General features: G+C 44.6%; 1 protein-coding gene across 1 annotated transcript in view; it reads right to left on the reverse strand.

The window, feature by feature from the left end:
• The window catches only part of LOC115096424 (epidermal growth factor receptor substrate 15-like 1), a 348080-nt gene that overhangs the window by 297697 nt on the left and 28035 nt on the right, over positions 1–22348 (reverse strand). The window contains exon 3 of the mRNA XM_029611002.1: positions 8845–8930. Within this exon, the coding sequence (XP_029466862.1) occupies positions 8845–8930 (86 nt within the window). The remainder of the gene's footprint in view (positions 1–8844; positions 8931–22348) is intronic.

Raw genomic sequence — 22348 nt, forward strand, 5'->3', positions numbered from 1 at the left:
TTGATTGACCAAGAAGACTCCAACCTCGTCCACTGACCTTTCACTGCTGTTCCTCGACAAACCGGAGAGGCTGGCATCAGTGGTTACCACTATCCAGGAGGGAATTTCCAAATCCACATCCTGTCAAATTGTCTGGACACAGCCACCAAAGAAGACTGGACTGTGCCGAATCCGTCAGTGGGAGGAGGAAATGAAACTGTTCGGAGCGTGGATTCCACCGGGAAAGCAAGGCTGATTGAAGAGGACGCATATGCGCAAAGGCCCAGGGCACCAGTTCGAGAGAGGAAGCCATCGAACCAAGGACCTACATGGATCGCAAGGACTCCACCTGAGTGAGAAGCTTGGACAATCTTTCCTCGGCGGATCGTGTCAAACAGAGCACCCAAAAACTCCAAGGACTGGAAGGGAACCAGGTGACTTGTCGGGGTTGACCACCCAACACAACAAGCTCAACATCTGTAGCACCCTCTGCACCGCTGCCCTGCTAAGGTGTTCTGACTTCGCTCGAATCAGACAATCATCCAGGTAGGGATGTACCAAAATCCCCTCCTTTCGCAGGGCCGCTGCCACAACCACCATCATCTTGGTGAAGACTCTGGGCGCCATCGCCAGACCGAACGGTAGCGTGCAAAATTAAAAATTATGCCCCAGGATCGCAAACCGCAGATATTTCTGATGATCCGGGCTTATAGGAATGTGCAAGTAAGCTTCTGTCAGATCTAGAGATGCTAGGAATTCCCCTTTGTGTACAGGCGCTATCACCGAGCGAAGAGTTTCCATCCGAAAATGAGGTACCTTTAGAGTCCGATTGACTCTCTAAATCTAGGACTGGACGGAAGGTGCCCTCCTTCTTGGGTACCACGAAGTAGATAAAGTAGCGCCCTCGCCTGAGCTCTCGTGCAGGTACCAGAACTATTTTTTTTTTTTTTAATTTAACGTTTTTATATACTGACATTCGTTAGAAACATCACATCGGTTTCCATAAAACAAGAAATCAGCCAACATGGCTTTACCGTGAAACTGATGTTAAACTGGGGAGGGGAGGGGGAGGGGAGAGGAAAGGAAGGAAATAAGCTGAGGGTAAAGATAGGATTAAGGATTGGATATTATGTACAATCGTTAAATGCAAAAAGACATTATGTACAATCGGAACTGAGACAATATGTACAATCGGAACTGAGACAACATTATGTACAAGCATTAAGTGAGAGGTTTGGAGATTATGTACAATCATTAAAGGACAATATGTACAGTCAAAATTGTGAAACATGTACAATCATTAAGCATGAGAAGCTGGTAATGGTGCCTATGTCCTGTAACCGCCACAGAATGTCCTATACCGCCCAGCGTTTTTGGTGGTACCCGCATGGGGAAACCATGTACCGCTCGTGGACTGGCCGAGCAAAATCTAACGTGTAACCGTGTTCTACTATACTGAGGACCCACTGATCTGAGGTTAAGTTGGTCCACTCTTCTAGAAAAAGGGATAACTTCCCCCTATTCTTGGGATGGAAGAGTGGACCGACCTCACTTCATTGCGCTGACTTGGGACCCCCATGAGATTGTGGGGCTCCGTCTCTGGCAGGCCGGCACCCTCGAAAGGACTGATTCCAAGAAGACTGACGGCCGGTTGAAAGGACGAACCAGCAGAACGTTAAGAGCGAAACCAGTGATTTCCCCGAAATCTCGCCCGTTGAGGAAAGGATCCTCTCATCCTGGGTCTATCCTCCTATGGACTTTATTCTCCCCCAGAGATTTTATCATGTCCTCCAATTGTTGCCTGAAAAGCAGCTTACCCTTGAAGAGTAAGGAACTCAGTTGAGCCTTAGAGGAAAACATCCGCAGCCCAGTGTCTAAGCCAGAGGAGCCTGTAGGCTGACACGGCCGAGACCATAGTCCTGCCAGAAGTCTGCAACAGATCATATCCCTAGGAAGTCCCAAACTCTGGAACACCCTCCCAACTGAACTTATAACACAGCAAATTTAAAAACCTTAAAAAAAAAAAACAAAAAAAAACTAAAAACCTGGATGTTTACCAAAGCCTACCAAAACACCCAATGATTCTCAGATATTACCTCACTCCTACTGGCCCTATGCAAACCATGTGGAACCAATACAAGCTCGTAATACAAACATAACTGAAACTGCATAGTTTGAAATACAATCTACGTTTATAAAGCCTACAATATTTATGTTGACAATCACATGAATCTTTGGAAACTATGTTAAACATCGAAACTTTGTAAACCGTTGTGATGTCGAAACCGGACGGTATATAAAACTCGATAAATAAATAAATAAAGTGCGACAGCACTGTAAGCTACCGCTGCCTCCAGGTGCCCTATTTGCACCACCTCACTCCCAGAAAGGGATGCTGCGGCTTGCAAATCATGAACCCAGCAGAGACTGGCTCGCAGCGCGAAACTGCTGCACATAGCTGCCCGGACTCCTAGGGCTAAAACTTCAAAAATCTTTTTAAGCTGCAACTCCAATTTGCGATCCTGAAAATCCTTCAGGGCAGTGGCTCCTGTTATTGGGATGGTGGTTTCTTGGTCACTGCCGAGACCGCGGTGTCCACCTTAGGGACCTTAAGGAGCTCCAGCACTTCCTCCGGAAGCGGATATAACTTGTCCATAGCCCGACTTACCTTTAAACCAAGGTCCAGAGAGTCCCACTCCTTAAACAAAAGATCTGTAACTGACATATGAAACAGTAAAGATCAAACTGGACCCCTGAGGCCCACCATCACCGGATCCATAGCTCCAGAGGAACCTCAATGCCCAGCTCCTCCAGAATGGCTGGGATAAGTGGACCTAGCTCATCCCTTCTGAACAGGCGGACCACTTTGGGATCATCGCCCTCCACTAAAGGTGAGACTACTGGCTTGGCCGGTTGGAGCTGGTGATCCTGATCCGCATCCGGTCCCTCACCAGGGGCTTGCGGAGGAGACTCACCTTCATCCACCCCGACCGATTCTGAACTGTCCACCTGACAGGAAAAGGACCGGAGAGGGCGTTTGGCCTTGGGGGCTTCTATGCCACTGTGTGACTTGGTACGATTGTGGAGTGATGAAGCTCCTGTCCCAGCCCCCAGCGACGGCGGGACCTCACGGGATACCTTAGTACCCTGGCTCTTTGCTGCTTTTCGTGCTTTATGTAGCAACAAAACAAAATTGGAGGAGAACGAGGAAGAAGATTCATCCGAGCCCTTCCCCCGTTCCTCCTCTGAGGAAGAGATCTGTGCTGCCTGCAAGACACCCCACCCAGGGGCAGCAGGACGCGACGAAAGTGGTGGCGGAGAGCTCCACTCCCCCAGGGTAGCCTTCTCCTGCTCCCTGATCGTTCGCAGTAAGGCTTCAGTACCTGCGCTAAGAAGAAAAGGGTCCTGAGACTGCCGCAGCAATTTTTGCCTTCCCAAGGTCCCTGCGTGCTCTAGAGCTGCTGCGATGCGAATTCGCCGGAATCGGCTTCCCCGAAGAGCCTTCCCCTCCTGACAAGCAACCGGTACAAACTCCGGCCCACAGGCCGCACCATGCGGCATGATCCTCGGTGTTGTTTTGTCCTGTGTGCAGATCTTCCGAGGGTGAGTGAACCGGGCTCCCCGGTATCACCCTCAGCCGCGGGCAGTTACAGGGCTCCCAACCCTCTGCTCCAGAGCCTCTGTTACCGGGGGGTGGTCCCACCAGGACCTAAAAACCACCTGGGAGGCTTAAAGAGATATCTTCTCTCTCTTTTTTTTTTTTTTTTTTTTTTAAGATTCCCTAAGGAACGAATACCAACAAAACTAAAAGCCAAACACTAAACCCAGACTAAAGGTTTTGCACCCCCACCATCTGCTGGAGACAGAGAAATACTGACAGACTCTAGGTGGCACCTCAGGGATATAGGACGGAGTCCATTAAAACTTCTCTGTCTCCATCTGCTGGAGGGGAGACAAAATCCAGGAGAGTCTGGACTGATCCGGGTACATACAGGGAGCCCCTGAGTTTGAAGATGGTATAGGTGAGCTCCCCACCCCATGGGAGAGGCATCTGTGGTGAGTATTACCTGATGTTGGGGAGGGGGGGGGGGGGTCACAGAGGCAATCCCGTTGTTTGTGTGGATGGAAGTAGCCACCACTGTAGGTCTTTCTTCATGCTGAAGGTTATGTGGATTGGGGTCAATAGTGGATGTAGGAACTGAGTCCACTGATTTTTGAGGCCCCATTGGAGGCGATGCATGTGTAGACCTGTGTGTGGGATCACACAGATAGATGCTGTCATGTGTCCTAGGATGGTCATGATTTGGCAGGCTGGGACAGTCATGGTGTGCAGAAGGACTGAAGATAGCGTGCGAACAGCAAGTGCTCAAGGGTGAAGTAGGAATGCCTTGTCTTAAATGGTATCTAAATAGGCCCCGATGAACTGCAAGGTTTGTGCTGGCTGAAGGTTTGACTTCTCGTAGTTGATCAGGAGACCCAGATTGTCGAGGCAAGAAATGGTGTGAAGTAGATTCTTTTGCATGAGAGACTGGTTGGGTGCTCCTAGAAGCCAGTCATCCAGGTAAGGAAATATTCACACCCCCTGATGATGGAGGTTTGCCACCACTACTGCTAGACATTTGGTGCTCTGGGGGCAGAGGAGAGGCCAAATGGTAGTACCTTGTATTAGAAATGCCTGTTGTCCATCTGGAAGCAGAGGTAACACCAGGAATTGGGATGCATTGGTATGTGGGCATATGCATCCTTCAAGTCCAGTGAACACATCCAATCGTTGGGCTGAAGGAAGGGAAGGATGGACTTGAGAGAAGTCATCTTGAATTTCTCCTTGTGGATGTATTTGTTGAGCACACATAGGTTCAGGATTGGACGTAGGCCTCCCGATTTCTTGGGAATGAGGAAGTATTGTGAATAGAAACCGGGATGGGGTGTCAAGGAAGATAGTTCCCGAATGCAATTTTGCTGGAGGAGCATCTTGACTTCCCGAAGGAGAGGGCCCCTGTGTGCTGCTGCTCGATGTTTCTGGGGAACTAAGTGTGATATGATTGGAATGGACGTAAAGTGGAGGGAATAACCTTCTTTTATTATTGTGAGGACCCATTGATCAGATGTGATACTGGACCATACTGGGAGGAATCTGGATAATCTTCCTCCTACTGCCAATGTCTGAGCCAGTGGCGGAATTATCTTCAAAAAACTTGTTGTGTTTTTGATGGTTGGGATTCCGCTGAGGGTTGGGCCTGTTGAGGGGCTCTTGTCCTAGGTCGCGAACCTTGTGGTTGGTAAGGTTGTTGTCGAGTCGGCTGATAAGGTTGAGGCCTATAATAAGAGTATGGCCTATAGGTCCTTTGGTAATCAAATTTGTAGATCATACAAAATTGTTCAGAGTAGTTAAATCACAAGCAGATTGTGATAAATTGCAGGAAGACCTTGTGAGGCTGGAAAATTGGGCATCAAAATGGCAGATGAAATTTAATGTGGACAAGTGCAAGGTGATGCATATAGGGAAAAATAACCCATGCTATAGTTACACAATGTTAGGTTCCATATTAGGTGCTACTACCCAAGAAAGAGATCTAGGCATCATAGTGGATAACACATTGAAATCGTCGGTTCAGTGTGCTGAGGCAGTCAAAAAAGCAAATAGAATGTTGGGAATTATTAGAAAGGGAATGGTGAATAAAATGGAAAATGTCATAATGCCTCTGTATCGCTCCATGGTGAGACCGCACATTGAATACTGTGTACAATTCTGGTCGCCGCATCTCAAAAAAGATATAATTGCGATGGAGAAGGTACAGAGAAGGGCGACAAAATGATAAAGGGAATGGAACACCTCCCCTATGAGGAAAGACTAAAGAGGTTAGGACTTTTCAGCTTGGAGAAGAGACGGCTGAGGAGGGATATGATAGAGGTGTTTAAAATCATGAGAGGTCTAGAATGGGTAGATGTGAATCGGTTTTTTACTCTTTCAGATAATAGAAAGACTAGGGGGCACTCCATGAAGTTACCATGTGGCATATTTAAAACTAATCTGGGAAAGTTCTTTTTCACTCAACTACAATTAAACTCTGGAATTTGTTGTCAGAAGATGTGGTTAGTGCAGTTAGTATAGCTGTGTTTAAAAAAGGATTGGATAAGTAGTCCATTACCTGGTATTAATTAAGTTGACTTAGATAATAACCACTGCTATTACTAGCAACGGTAACATGGAATAGACTTAGTTTTTGGGTACTTGCCAGGTTCTTATGGCCTGGATTGGCCACTGTTGGAAACAGGATGCTGGGCTTGATGGACCCTTGGTCTGACCCAGTATGGCATGTTCTTATGTTCTCATAAGACAGGTATTGTCGCCTGAATGATACAGGCTGATGTGGGGACATCAGGGACAACACAGCTGTTTTTTGTTCCTTTAGCTTCGTGACTGTTTCGGTGAACTTGTCACCAAATAGGTTATCCGGTCGGCATGGAAGGTTAGCCAGCTTGTCATGGACATCATCCCTGATGGCACTTGACCGGAGCCATGCCAATCGTCTTGCTGCTATAGAATTTACTGAAGTTTTGGAGGAGACCTCGAAGCCTTCATATATGGAACGCAGCTGTCGTCTTAAACCCTCTTCCATGTTGTCGTATTCCGTAGGCAAGGTGGAGTCTAAGGATCCCTGAATCAGATACGGTTTCAGAATCTGCAAGTTCTCGAACAGGTACTGCGCAATAAAAAACTGATGGTTTTGAATTTTTGTGTTAAGCATGCTCGATTGATAGGAGCGCTTCACAAAATCATCCAGTAATTTTGCATCTCTAGATGGTAGTGTATTTGAATGCAACCTAGACTTTTTTGCTTTCTGCATTGCAAATTCTACGCCCACCAATTGATGGGGTAGTTGAACCGTAGAATAAAAGGGGAAGTCCCTCATACGATATTTGATATCAATTTTATGTGAAGTCGATGGAGTAGTAAGAGGGATGTCCCGAGCCTTCTCCATCAGGGAATTTAGCACTTGGTATTGAGGCAGTGCTACTGGTTCGCTGGGAGTGTCAAATATTTTTAAGATGCCCATCATCTCCTGACAGGGATCGTGAAGTTTCCTGGTCTCTACATTAAGGAGTAGACCTACTTTTTCTAGAAACTGTGAATACATTAAATCCTCAGGCGGAGATGCCGGTTCTGGCGGGGCCTCAGCTGGGTCTGAAGGGTATCCCATCGATGAATCATCGGAGGAAGGTGTAAGTATAAACTCTTTCAAAGGTGTTGATGGCCTCTGTGGCTGGATCTTCGGTGATGGTCCGTGGATAGAGGGGTCTTCTGGCATAGGTGGAGCCTCCACTGGTGTAAGCGGTGGGGGCGGATTTTGCTGTTCTATCGAATTTAAAAATTGCGATAGGATGTTTGTTATCTGGGTAATAGTTTGCGAAGCTAGTCCAGAGATTGAGGGTATGGAAGGCAGGGTTTCTACCGGCGATGGAGCAGTAAGGAGCTGCCGTGGTCCACAGGCTTTTTGGCTGTACCAGGATTGGTGGAGGTGACAATCCTAATATGTTGTTGGCCAGGCGATGGATCCGATCTCCGTCCGGGAGAGGATGATTGGCTGTCTGAGAGACGTATTGGAGATACGTCTTGGTCAGAATTGACCACAAGGAGTGGAGAAGGCTCCCTAGGTCTCTTATGGCCAGATGTATGTTTCTTTGGCCCCGTCTGCTTCGGGTGCATTGGCTGTTTTGGTTTCTGAGATCCAGCGTCGATGTGCATCGGATGCGTCTGTGGTGCGTCAACTCGACACAGTTGCGACGCACTCTCCTCCGTGCATCGATGTTCTTTAGGTGAGTCGGTGCGTGGATGCTCCCGAGGTGCGTCAGAGCGTCTGACGCGATTCAGGTGGAAGTCGTTCCTTGCTTCGGTGAGCTGGTAGCATCGATAGGCCTTGTGGCCATGACGCCATCAACGCATCCCCCGCGCCTTGCTCCGGTTCTTGAAGGGGCATCGGCGGTGGGTATTTTACACTGGCAGGGTCCACAGAAGAGGCCCTTCTGTGAAAGGCTGACTTCTTTTTGCGTTTTGGGCCTGGAGATGATCTGGTAGAGGACTTTGAAGGGGCATAAGAGCACAAGGATGCTGTCTTAAGTTGCTGGATTCGAGCTACTCGCTGGCGCTGTGCTCTTGGGGACATACGGCCGCAGTCCCGGCAACTTGCCTGATCATGGTCAGGTCCCAGGCATAGGTAGCATGACTGATGGCCATCAGTTACTGACATGAGTTTGCCACAGGCGCAGAATTTAAATCCTGGGCGAGGCATGATAGAAATAAGCTTTTTCTTGTGGTGATGAAGTCTTCTGTTTTTTTTTTTCAACTCACAAATTCAAAAAAGGTCTGGAGAGACAGAGCTCCGCGTGCGATTAGTCGAGCAGAAAAAAATGGACTCAGGAGCCTCAAGCAAACGTGGGAAGATACAAGAGGGAGCACCTAGCTGAAAGACTTTTCTAGAGTTAGAGAGCTCCACCACCTAGTGGCACGGAAGATGTACCCAGACAGCATGGCTAATTCAGCTGCTTATCTACGTGAAAAACATTATTACCCACAGCGGTACCAGCATAAATATTTTTTACCCTGCCCAAATCCTGCCCCTTTCCCTCATTTAAATGTTAAAGTCACGATGCGGTTATCATCACGTGAATTAGGGCGTTATCGCACCCTATCGCATGAGATAACGGCCCAACGCAATTTGAAAAATGACCCCCTAAGTTTGTACTTGAGGCAATGGAGGATGAAATGACTTGCCTAAGGTCAAAAGGAGCAGCAGTGGGATTAAAACCCTAGCTTCCCTGGTTCGCAACCCACTGCTCTAACCACTAGGCTACTCCTCCTCTTACCTTTGCAATTGAGCAATTTCTTGACTAATATCATCAAGTTCTTTCACCCCTGTAAATTCTCCTGAGCCCACAGAACTTGAGCTATCCTACAGAAAATAGAAACAAATTCTATTAGAAGTTAGTGTGAGAAATGGAGATTAACATATAATAAAAGAAAACTTTCTCTATGGAGGTAAACAGGGAAAGATCAGAAGCATATTTAAGTCAAGCCAAGCCAAGTTGTTGCTCTATCCGCAAAAGAAAAACTAACTTATAAAACACTCACTGGTTACAGTTCTAGCTAATAAGGGAACTGCTCCCCTCCCCACCCCAATCAAATTAATTCACCTTGGCTTTTCTAGAACTTCTAACATTATGTGAAAGCTGAAGTCAGCAGACATAAAATGGGTAGCAACAACAAAAAAAGATCACACCATACAGCAGTCTGAGCCATTACTATTTCTAGATCAGTTTTAGATATTATCCAAATGTATGTCCAGTAGAAACACCCCACCATTTTTTGAGACTAAACACCTATGTCATGCAACCCTGCTCATTTATCATGCTGTACATGTTGACTATATTAAAAGCAGAAATGAAACCAGAGTATCAAATTAATCTTTAGAAAGAAAACTGCATAACGTGTGCATTACCCAGTATTTGAAAAGTATAAATGGCAAGAGCATTTAGATCACCTCCCCAACCTGCATCAATTAAAATATTACTATTAAATTATAATCTAAGCAGCTGCCCTGCAATTTCTTTATGGCTCTAGGAGTTGATGGTCTCCAACCATCATGCACTCATGCAAGCCAATTGGTTTATAAACGTTGCGGGGTTACAAATGACAAGATCCATATTTCAAAACATGCAGAGGTACAGCTTTCTTTTTAAGCTCTAGCTTGCTACAGTCTGTTTTATCTTGGTCACTGAAGAGCAAACCAACAGGAAGGAGATGTTTGTGGACAAGCCCATTTTTTGTTTCCGTTGGCCAAGAAAACACAGTTTCTTCAGGCATCTCCACTATCAAACTCTGAAGCCTACTTATTAAAGCATGTTAAAAATGCGTGATAATGCATATTGCAGCACTTTTAACCTGTTGCCCTTTAGTGAATAGCATGTTGGAGCAATGCAATGCCCCATCTTACCGCACACTTCTAATACAAAAAGTAATTACAACTCTAGAGGTGCAGTTTAAAGTTTTGCGTTAATGGCAGTTTAACACAGATTTTGTGCTAATGTAAACTGTGATACATGTAAATGAGCTGATAACTATCATTTTGCATTTTAATTAGCTCATTTAAATTCCAACACAAAAATCCAGGTTATTAGAAAAAAACAAAGGCAAAAGCATGTGTTAATGCTACTTTAGTGCATGTTCTGTGCTAATACAGGTGTTTAATGTGCATTAATGTGTTAATACCATTTAGTAAATATATCCCTTTATAACCTTTTGCCACACAAGATAGCATAGCTTTTGTGAAGCAAGTAAGCACATGCAAGAGACTACAAAGGAACATGTCAGTCATAGCAGAAGCATTCCATGCTGCAAGGTACCACAAAACAGGGTCCAGCATAGTGCATAGAGAAATTACATGCGCATAGGCATGCTGCAACATAACTGCTGGCACAACCTCAAGCATGAGTAATTTCACCCTGTTGCAAGCTGTGGAGTCTCTTACTGCAATTATAAAATGAATGAAAAGAAAATAACCCATAAATACTACCAATATCTTTAACTGTGCAACAACCAGGTGTGCTACATGGATGCCAATAGTTTCTAATTTGACTTTTTTTCGGTCTGTTTAATCTTCGGCTGCTTTGTGATGTCATAAAGTACTATTAAAGCTGCCTTGTGACTGGTTAGTCCAATAACAGGAAAGCAAGTTTGCTTACCATAAACGGTGCTCCCTGTAGACAGCAGGATGAATTAGCCATGACACATGGCTCTACTGAGCATTTGCGGGAATTCTACTCAGTCAATTTTAGAGATAAGCCTTCCCAAATTAGTGAGCGGGTATTTAGTATGGCTAACTTATCCTGCTGTCTACAGAAAACATCATTTATGGTAAGCAAATTTGCTTTCTTCATTGACAAGCAAAGATGAATTAGCCATTACATATGGAGTCCCAAAGCTGAGGGTTGCAGCGGAGCATTGAATGAATAAGCAACTCGGAACCCACCATGAGTGGACTACTGGGTGAACAGGCTACAGAATTCTGTTTGTCCAAATTTACTTCCACTTCTTGATAGATTGTCCAGACAGTAATGGTACGTGAAGGTGCACACAAATGACCAAGTTGCAGCTTTATAAATGTCTTCAATAGGCACTGCTCACAGATGAGCCACTGATGCAGCCATTGCTCCCATTTGATGAGCCTTGATTGAATCTATAATCTGAAGGTGTGCTAACGCAAAACAATGTGCAATACAATCTGCTAGCCAATTAGACTATGTTCATTTGGCAACTGCTGTATCCAGATGGTTAGGATTGTAAGAAACAAATAATCGTGAGGTCTGATAATGTGGCGGAGTTCTTTTTCTGTAGTAAGCCAATGCTTACTACAAGATAAAGAATGCCTAAGGAATGAAGGGCCGTTTCATCTTCATGTGCGTGCAGCCTCGGAAAGATCCTGGGTAATATGATGGCTTGATTAATATGAAAAACTGACACTACCTTTGGTAGAAACTTTGGATGGGTGTGAAGCATCACTCTATTGTGGTAGAACTGCATATAAGGAAAGTAATGAACTAAAGCCTGAAGCTCACTTACTCTTCTGGCTGATGCAATTGCAACAAGGAATAATACTTTCCATGTAGGTTAATTGACAGAAGCAGACTCCAATGACCTAAAAAGTTGCTTCATAAGTTGTGGTAGAACTATGTGAAGGTAGTATGGAATAAGTGGTTTGACCACTGAAAGTTTAGTATGCCATAAGACTTTCATGAGTTTCGATATTAAGCAATGAATAAAGATTGGTCTAATCTCAATTTGAATGTGGTAGGCTGCTATGGCACTGAGATGTACTCTTACTGATAAGATTCTGAAACCTGTGGAAGAAAGAAAGAGCAAATACTGGAGTAATTCTCATGGCTCACATGCGAAAGGGTCCAAGGAGCTTTATTGACACCAGGACGAAAACTGTTATACTTAAAACTATAAGATCTTCTATTTGTGGAATTCCTGGAGACTACTATTATGACCTCTACTACTTTTGGCAAGGAAAATGGGGTGATCAGTAAGCACTCAACATCTGGGCTGTCAAGTTGAGAGAGGGAAGGTTCGGATGATATAGACATCCCGCTTCTTGAGTTAACAGGGATGGATTGGCCCCTAGAGGGATCGGAGTGAGGGCTGATGGCCAGTTGTATTAGGTACGTGAACCATACTTGTCTAGGTCATGCTGGTGCAATAAAGTGTCAGTTGGGCCCCGTCTAAACATTTTTTGTATAATCTTGGCTATCAACAGAATCAATGGAAAAGCGTACATGAGACGTGAATTCCTACTGAGAAGAACATCCTGAGCAGATCTGAGCTCACTGGGAAGAATGGAACAAAACCTTTCCATTTTTCCAATTTCCTCCAACACGAAGCGATCAATTGAGGGATGTCCCCAAAGACTGAAGTCTTTCGCTGTTGACTGCTGTAAGGACCATTCATGCATGTGAAATACCTTGCTGAAGCAATCCACTAATGTATTGGCAATCCTGGTATAAGGGTCTTTGAAGGGTTCTCTTTGGAGACAGAAGAGAGTGTGGTGGTGAAAAAGCAGAAAGATAACAGCATAATAAAATTGAACTGATCAGACCAGTCAAGATTATTGGAATGCTAAAGCATGTTAAAAGATGAGCATTACATTTTGCTTCTGCCTTCTGGACTCAACTTACAAGAAATCATATGACCTACAAGAACTGAGAATTAGCATATTTGAGATAAGATAGTAGTACTAACCAGTTGAAAAATATTATGCTAACAAAAACTAAAATTGGTGTGCTGGTTTGGAGGAGGTGACATATATAACCTGCTGCACAGTCTCAAAGCCTCAAGTTCTCCATGTACTTTACTTTGCTATGGTATTCCATATTGCTCCATAACATATCTTATTAATAAAGAATTTCTCTTGCTATCAGTGTTCAGTGCTCACAACATTGGGAGGTAGGTTGCTTGAAGAACTGCTTAATGATTTCACATCCATTGTCATATCTTTACCACTTCTTGGGAGAAATTCCACGACCCTGTGCCTCCTTGCTTGATGACACAGAACATGGTTACTTGATTGTCGGTTTGAATGAGAATTATCTTTCCCTCAAGCAGATGAGAGAAAGTCATTAAGAGGTGTGTGAACACTCACAGTTCCAGAAGGTTGATTTGAAAAACTCTTTATGCTAATGACCAAGTCCCTTGGGTTCATAAGGGACCCATATGGACTCCCCATCCTTTGATGGAGGCATCTGTGGCTGTCACCTGATGAGGAAGTAGAAAGACTGGTGCCCCCTCTTGAATAATGTAGGGGTCTAGCCACCAGAGAAGTACTTGCCTCATTTCTTGCAAGATATTCACTAAAGTCAAGGGATGCATTAACTGGTCCCATTGGGAGCAGAGTCCGCACTGTAGGGATCTCATGTGGAGGTGGGTTAATTATACTGGGAAGATATGGCACCAACTAGTCTAGGTAAGAGAAAAAACAGATGCCCTGATGATGGTGCTGTGCTGACACTATGGCTAGGCATTTGGTAAAGACCTTCGGTGTAGCTGAGACAAGTGGGAGCACCCTGTACTTGTAGTAGAGAGTGAATGCAGACACTGCCAATGAGAGGAATGGATAGATATGTGTGAGCACAGGCATCCTTCAGATCCAAGGCACACGTCTATTCCCCTGCCTGGATGAAGGGCAGAATTGTATGGAGGGAGATCACCTTGCATTTCTCCCACAGCAGATTCTCGTTCAGGTTTCTTAAATCTAGGACTGGTCTCAATCTCCAGGTTTTTTGGGGGATAAGGAAATAGCAAGAGAAGAACCTCTGGCCATGCTGAGTAGGCAGGACAGGTTCTATCACCTGCTGTCTGAAAAGTGAGTCCCAACTCCAGGTGGCACTGCACAGAATGAGACTGATCCGGATTGAAGGCTGAGCAATAAGGAAGTATGGGAAGCCAGGAGAAATGCAAGCAGGTAACCGGATTCTACATCTTCATCCCCAGCACTCTTTGGAGATCTTGCGTTATTCCTCCAGTACAGCAGAATTCTTCTCCTTACCAGAGACGGCAAGTGCTAGATTTGGAGACTAGTCAAAAACTAGGTCCAGATTTTCACTAGACCTGCTGTGCTGCTTTAGGTTGGCACCCTTCATACCCTCTTTTTCTTAGAGGGCGCTTGTAGTTGTCCTGGCTCTTTATACTGCGAAGAAGTGAGCTGGGCATAATCAACTTTTTTGGCCCAGATCCCTGGGTTCTGCGTAGCTCCTGATGTAGTCTGTTATCCTTACCTCCAGTCCAGTCCTGGAGGCCTGAGGATCCCATGACGATGCTCTTTTCTTCGACAGGCCCAAACTGTTTAGATGGGCCCAGAGATGAGTGTGCCTCGGAAGGAGGAATTTCCCCCTGTAAGTCCCTCATCTTATAGGCCCAATGATGCTGGGCTCGAGGCATCTTTTTACAAAATTCACAGTCCGCCTGACTGTGGTCCGGTCCAAGGCAGCGGTAACAGCGGTCATGTCCATCTGTGACAGACATGACCTTACTGCATGGACACGGTTTAATCCCGGAAGGTTTCTTCGACATAGTTTGTGAAAAAAATAAAAGAGAGAGGAGAATCAAGCTCTGCGTGTGCTCCCGCACGCGGAAAAAACAGAGTGAGGAGAATCTGTTACTTTCCTGCGCGGGAACACACGTGCAGCCGCAGAGACTGAAAACTCTACACTCTGCTTGGTAAAGCTCCACCTTCCAGGCCCTGATTGGCAGTTCCTATGACAGCATGGCTAATTCAGCCCTGCTATCAACGGGAAAACTGAGATACACTGCTTCAAAGACCGCGCAGGCCCAATTTCCTAGGAAGGTCATCGACTAGTGTAGCAGGATTCAAGGAAAGGAAATTATCAGGAAAGTGGGAAGTTCCAAAGTCTAATTAATGTGGAAGGGAGGAAGTTAGGGCCACCCAGAGAACACTATCTCCAAAAGCTGCGTTTTCTTTTGCATAAACATCCAGGCTGAAATATTTAGCGAAAGAATTTAAGGATCATCAAATGACCGTCCTACAAATACCCTAAAGGGGGGGAAGAGCAAAAGTTCTACCCAAAAAAGAAATGTAATATTTCGTTGAGTTTGCCTGAAGGACCTCTGGAAGCTGCCAACCTTTCAATAAGCAAGCTGAAACAATTGTTTTTTTTTTCTTTTAAACCATCTAGCTAGAGAGGCTTTACAAAGCCCTGCAGATAAAACAATCTGCCAGATTAAAAAAAAAAAAAAAGCACTAGACACTGTTAAATATCTAAGAACCACCTAATGGACATCCAATAACCTCTCTATTATAACACTCCACCCTCATGATCATCAGTAGAGATGGTCTCTGATTTAAGATGAACACAGAAACCATTTTAGGGAAAAAGAAATAGCCTTTGAGACACTGAAAACAATGAGAAGACCACAAAAGGATTTCTGCAAGACAAGGCTTGTAATTCAAAAATGCCTCTAGCTGAACAAACAGCCTCCAGAAAATTCTTCAGTGATACTGTTACGAGGCTCATGCAGCGAACCCACTAAAGCTCTATCAACCAAATTAAGGTTTTACTGAGGAACCAATTACATAAAATGGAGGTTGAAGGCTTTACACCCCTTCAAAGGAAAACGAGAAAAAAAATCTGGGCGAAAAACAATGAAATCCCCTGAACTGTACCTCTATAACAGGAGATAGCTTCCACTTCAAACTTCAGAGACGTTTGGAATCAAATATGAATGCAACTCTCTCTTTGAAAGAAGGCCAAAATGTTGGAAGTATCCGATCACCATAGTGATACAGACCACTCTCTGCAGTATATTTCAAACAGATACTTGACTCAAACATAAATAAGCAAATTGGCATTCTTATGGGCCTTCAACAGAATAAATGTTACCAAGAGGATAAATCCCTTACTATGCAATTGCAAACTTTCAAGGTCCAGGCCGTAAAATAAATGGAGGTGGATACTCCATGAGAATCAGACCCCGATTTAGGATTCCCTAGGAACTGTGCCCAAGAAATCAACCTGTAGCCTCACATGATCTGCATGCCAAGGACAGCATGGCCAATCCGAAGCCATTGCATGACCCGCAAAAAGTGTCACTATCTTTTTCAAGAACCTCACTCTCTGAAGCCAGGGAGGAAACACACAAAAGTTGTCTCTCCAACCACAGCTTGATCAGAATGTCTATTTCTTTGAAGTTGTATTTCCTGCAATAATTGAAGAACTAGAGGACCTTGGCATTCTTGTGAATTGATGTGTGGAGGGTTCCATCCATCCACTATCTTCTACAATGATCTCCCGGCTAAGTCCTTACTTTCTGGGAACTAACACATCACTGAAGAGAGAGACAAACTGGATGTTTCCCAGTCCTGTAATATGAGCTGTGGAAATTGCAGAAGATTCTGCTCCACCCAGTGAAAAATAGAAGGCTCATTTCTTGAAGACCTCTCAACTGCAGGTACCTGTCCACATAAGCCTTTCATTTTCTTCACCAACAACAGGAGAAACCAATACAGAGGCCCTGATTTCCAGTCTGTTGATTGACCATGAGCCCTCCCTTCTGTGACCAGAGCCACCTCAGCAACCCAGTTCTGGTAATAGGCTCCTTATACCAATAATCTTGTATTTATTTTGAGGAGCACCCACTGAGGAGGTTGCAGATTCATTTTCCTCAGCAAGTTCAGTAGCGTCAATCCCCAAAAGAGGTTTTGCACACCCCCTCCCCCACCCACCTTGTGAGAAGACAACAAAATTCGTAGTCCTGAGATTGAGGGGACCAGCAAGACAGATAGAAGAACTTCAGAGGACACATCTGGGCTCTGGTGCACTTAACCAAACCTAAGGAGGCTGTTATGAAGCCCAGGAGATATAGATAACCCTAAACTCTAAGAGCTCTCTGGAAACTGAGAATAAACAGCTTAGTCTTAGCAAAAATGATTACTCAGTCCAAGCCTTCTAAACTTGCATAATCTTGTTACAACACTGTAAAGGCATTTCTGGTGGGACTTGGTCCTGTTAAGCAATTACTGAGGTATGACAAACCATAATCCATTCCTTTCAGGAGAAAGCTGCCACCATTACCATTACCTTGGAACGATTCTTGGAACTGTGGTGAGATCAAAATTGGAATGCCCTGAATTGAAACTGCTTTTTCAGGATGCCAAAAAAAAAGCAAGGAAGAACCTATGATGATTTTCCCAGATGAGAATATGAAAGCAAGCCTCTGTAAGATTCTGAGAAGAGAGAAACGTGCCCTGCCGCACAGTCACTAATATGAACTGGAGGGTTTCCAAACTAAAATGGGAAATGCAAAGACTATTTACCCATTTTAAATTAAGAATAGGACCTGTAGAAACCATCCTTCTTTAGGACCACAAAATAAATAGAGTACCAGCTATGGCCCTGTGCTTCACATGGAATTGGAACCACTGTTGGTAAGTGTGGAATTTATGGAGAGACCATACAGGCATCAGGAACTGACGTGGCAAGAACAGGATGTAACTGCAAAGATATTTGGGACCACGCCTGGTAAAACTGCTACAAGCACCTCCAAAGGAGGGGAACCAGTGACTTCATTGGTGGAATAGCTGGATACAACAGACTACATGATTAATCTCTTGGCTTTGTGGCCCTTTGAAAGGACTGATTTCTTCTTCTGAAACCGAACGACTGGAAAGTCGAACACTTCCCTGAGGTTTTGCTTCCCCTAGGTCTTTTATAAGTAAGTCCTTGCCAAAGACACAGTTTCCCCACTTGAAAATAAACTAGCTTAGTTGAGCTTTGGAGGAAGGCCTTCCCCCAGTGCCACAATCACAACAGCCTTCATGCTGCAACCAATAAGGCTACAGAACTAGAAGAGATCCCAATAAAGTTATTACAAGTTGTCTTACAGGAAAGCAGCTCTGGACTCCAGCTAAGCCACCTCCAGGGCCAGATGGATTTGGGCATCCATAGGCAGAATTGAAGAGTGGGGGGTGGGCGATGCTGGAGATCAGATGCTGGGTGAAGTCCCTCTACCTCCACTCCCCTCAAGAGTCCCAGAGTGCCATAGCAGTGCCCCTTTGAAATAGATTGCTAGAGCAGGCTCCTTGGCACAGTTGCACTCCTCTTTGGCCTAGGTATTTGGCACCTTCAAAATTTGGTGCCCTAGACAATTGCCTATGTTGTCTATGCCTAAACCTGGGCCTGGCGGCCTGCTGTCTTTCAGGGAACTGCTGCATCCAGCGCAAGTGTCTGAGCTACAGAGACATCATAGATAGTGATCTGCACCACTAAAGACATGGATGAAAAAGCATGTTTCATAAGAACCTAAATCTTACTATCCTGGTGACCTTTGAAGGCTTCTCCCCTATTATCAAAATAGTTGTTTTGCAGGTATCCACCAAAAAACAAGTGCACTAAGATATGAGAATTTTCTTTTTTGACAAATAGGCCAAAGACAGTCATTCTCAGTTTCTGATGACACCTGTTCTTCTTCTAAAGTCTGTTATCCATGTTACCTTTCAGGACAGAAAAAAATGGGAGTAGTCTCCCACAGAGTCCTCTTCTATAAACACCCCTTCAATAACGTATTGCTTTCCCACATCCAGTGGCTGAAATGACTTGGGCAGAGCCCTTATGGGTGGCTGCTGCAGGCCCCTCGTTACCAGGACTCTGTAAAAGGCGGCCTGTTGTAAGATGCCAAGGTAAAACAAAACTTCTGGACAGAAAACCTCTAGAGAGACAGGGCAGGGGCCTGGCGTAGCTTCAGCACAGGAGAACATCGCAGGCCTCCTCACCTAAGGACACAAGGCTTTAGCTCTAGAGGAGAAATTGGTGAGAATAAACCATTGGATAAATAAAAGTGTTTGTTCCTGCCAATAAAGGAGAAATAAGAAAGGATCCCCACGCCAGACTTTGCTGCTGCACCTGGATCCAAGGACCTGACAGCAAACATTGACGAACTTGTGATGCCCAACTCAGGGACCTTTGCAGGCTCCTCTCAAGAATCACTGCTGCTGATGCAAACAAGACAGTAGGAGCAGGCACTGCAACAGATGTGCCAGCTCACAAAAAGTCCAATACTAACTGGGCTCCATTACAATGCAGTCAGAAACGGTGCAGAAATAGTGCAGCCCTGACAAGGAGGCAGCTGATGGCTGGTGGGCCCGCTCCTACACTGGGCTGAAAGATAGCCCCCCATCCACTGGAGATTTACCCTCCTCCAGTTGCTTGTTTCACAGAAATGACTAATCGCCTCACTTTTCTCCATTTTCTTTCTTTTATAAGTTTCTATACATTAGAGAGAGAAAGGATAGGGAGGACAACTTGAAATAGAAGCTCTTCCTAAGCCAAAACAAGCTTCTACTCTCTAAGCTCCACCAAACCCCTCTGGGGCTGGGAGCCTTATATAGGGCTTACTTAATGGAAAGCATCAGAAGCCTGGCCCATCGCCATCAATAAAACAGAAAAAGCTGAAAAACGCAGAACTGTCCAAAACTCTACCAGACTGAGTAAGAGCAAAGACGGGCATCAAGTTCCTGCTGCACCAGAGAAGTAACTCCTGCCATCTACTGGAAACAGAGAATACTGGGTTTTTTGCTGGAACTAAACCACGGTAACTACCAGTGATGACGTCACAGAAAAAGTGTGTCATTTGTCTCCATCTACTAATGGGAGGAGAAAATACACGTCTGGACTGTTGTAGCGGGATGATAAAGGATGCCTTTATTTGCAAGTATTCAGGGATTTTTTATCCCCTCCCAACATACTTTACTCCAGTCACTGCAGTGATAGTCCTCAGCTGGGAGCCACATACCAGGACTCCTTTGGAAACCTGCAGTCATGGGCCCTCAACACAGTTACTTGGATAAGCCACCATGCAATGACAGTTTTCTCCCTTCCCGCTTCCCCGTGGGCTGTGAACACTGCCTCTGCAGAATTCGGCAGGATGTGGAAGACATCAGCTGCAAAGAGACCAGGTCCTTCCGCTTTGCCACCGAGCAGGGACCTTTGGAAGAAATTAAAGATTACTGGGAATATTGAGAATGTTCTGGTCATTTATGCTTTCATACTGTTCTAACCAATCACAAAGCAAGAATACAGGGCCAGCGCTCTAACACTGCCCTAGCTCTGCACTCTAAACTTATGACTTCTTTCCTAAATAAAACCATTTATCGTTATGAATCACAAAGCACAGAAAGGAAGTGTGGCCTCCCATGCAATTAAAATAATTAGAGATCACTGACCACCACATAGCAAAAGTACAGCAGCCCTCAACACACCCAGCTGCAAACATGAGGCAAAAATTAATTACTCAGCCCACAAGGCAGGGTGAAAAACAAAGCTGTTACACCAGGGTTTAATTACTGCTCTCGCTGCTCCAATCAGTCAATTCCTACACTTAATGGTGATTCCCCAGAATTGTCAACTGAAAAATATTAAGAGAATACATCCTACACCAGACAGTGCTTCCAAAGTTCACATATAGTAGTAATCCTTGCTGTATATGAAAAATAAAAACAGAACACTCATGTAAAGCAACAGGGCTTCAGGTCCTCTGTACCCCTGGGAACAGCTATGTTTGTCACAAATGGTACTATATGTGATTCAGCTTGTCTATAGAGAGAAAGTGAGTTAGGGAAAGAGCCAGCGTGTACATGAAAGAGAATCATAGCCTGATTTACTAAGGCTTTTCTCCTATTCTGTAACTATGGAAGAAAAGCATAGTGAATCAAGCCCAGAGAGAGAGAGAGAGAGACAAAGTTTTAGTAAATAAATAATTACTAGGATGTGATACTTTAGAAGGAAAAACAAACATGATGTTGTAGTGCGTGAGCTTTTGAGATCATACAGGTCCCTTCTATAGACGGGAGAAAGGGAAAGACAGCCAAAGGAGAGGAGGAAAAGATCCAGAGTGGCGTTTTAATTTCTGACAGCTATGCTGGCATAGCTGCTCCCAGGGAAAGAGCTTAAATAATTTAAAAATTGAATTTAAGAAGCTAATCTTTCAGTTGTACGGAGGGAAATGCTCAGGATGAATTAGCCATTACATTTGGGTGACATCATCTGGTGGCAGCAAACGGATTTGTCTCTCCAAGCTTTGAGTAGAACTTTGAGCTCTACTGAGCATATGCGGGAGTTCCCAGGCAGGCAATGCCTCGTGAATCTCCTCAGTCCATACCTGACCTAATCTAGCTATGTCGTCTACTCTCCAGGGAGGCAGGTGGGTATTTCATGGCTAATTCATCCTGCTATCTACGGAAAACACCATTTCCGATAAGCAAAATTGTTTTTACATCGATAAGCAGGCTGAATTAGCCATTACATGTGGGGAGTCTCAAGCTGAGGTTTGCAGCGGAGCATTTAATTGGTAAGCAACCCAGCCCTCACTTTGCAGAATGGACTACTGAGACCAGACTTTACAAAACTGCTTGTCCAAATTTACTGTCAGCCTTTGAAATTTTATCAAGACAGTAGGGTGGCATAAAGATATGAACAGAATACCAATAGATATCTTCAATAGAAACTTCTCAAAGATGTGCAACAAAAATAGCCATGGCTCTCACTTGCTGAACCTTCAAAGAGTTTGTGATCTGCAGTTCTGCTAAGGCAAAGGTGGCCAACTCCGGACCTTGAGAGCCACAAATAGGCCAGGTTTTCAGGAATCCACAATGAATATGCATGAGTTGTATGCAAATCTATCTCATGCATATTCATTGCGGATATCCTGAAACCTGGCTTGTGTGGCACACAAGGATCAGAGTTGACCACTCCTGCTCTAAAGTTTGGCAGATGATGAATACATTCAGCCAACCAGACAGACAGGATATGCTTGGCAACTGCTACTCCTAGTCAGCTGAGATTATATGAGATGAATAGTTGGGAAGTTTTCAGATGTGGCCAAGTTCATTTCTTGTAATACACAAAGAACATTTTGTAGTCTGGAATATGCAAGGCTTTTCTGCCCTCATGCACAAGGGGCCTAGGAAAGTAGGTAGGTAATATGACTGATAGACTGATATGAAAAGCAGAGATGACTTTTAGGAGGAATTTCAGGCGCGCATAGAGCACCACCTTGTTGTCAAAGAATTGCATGCTGGAGGATAGTGGATGAGAGCTTGGAGCTTGCTAACTCTTCTAGCTGAAGTCACCACAAAGAGCAACACTACCTTCCATGTCAAGTGTTTTAGAGAAGAGAAATATAATGGTTCAAAAGGAGACTTCATTAGTCGGGAAAGGATTACTATATTCAGGTCTCATGGAACAGGTGGTTTTTGTACTGGAGGTTTCACATGCCATAGGCCTTTCATGAAACAAGATATCAATG

This window comes from Rhinatrema bivittatum, chromosome 8 (genome assembly GCF_901001135.1).
Source record: "Rhinatrema bivittatum chromosome 8, aRhiBiv1.1, whole genome shotgun sequence".
NCBI classification, from domain to species: domain Eukaryota; kingdom Metazoa; phylum Chordata; class Amphibia; order Gymnophiona; family Rhinatrematidae; genus Rhinatrema; species Rhinatrema bivittatum.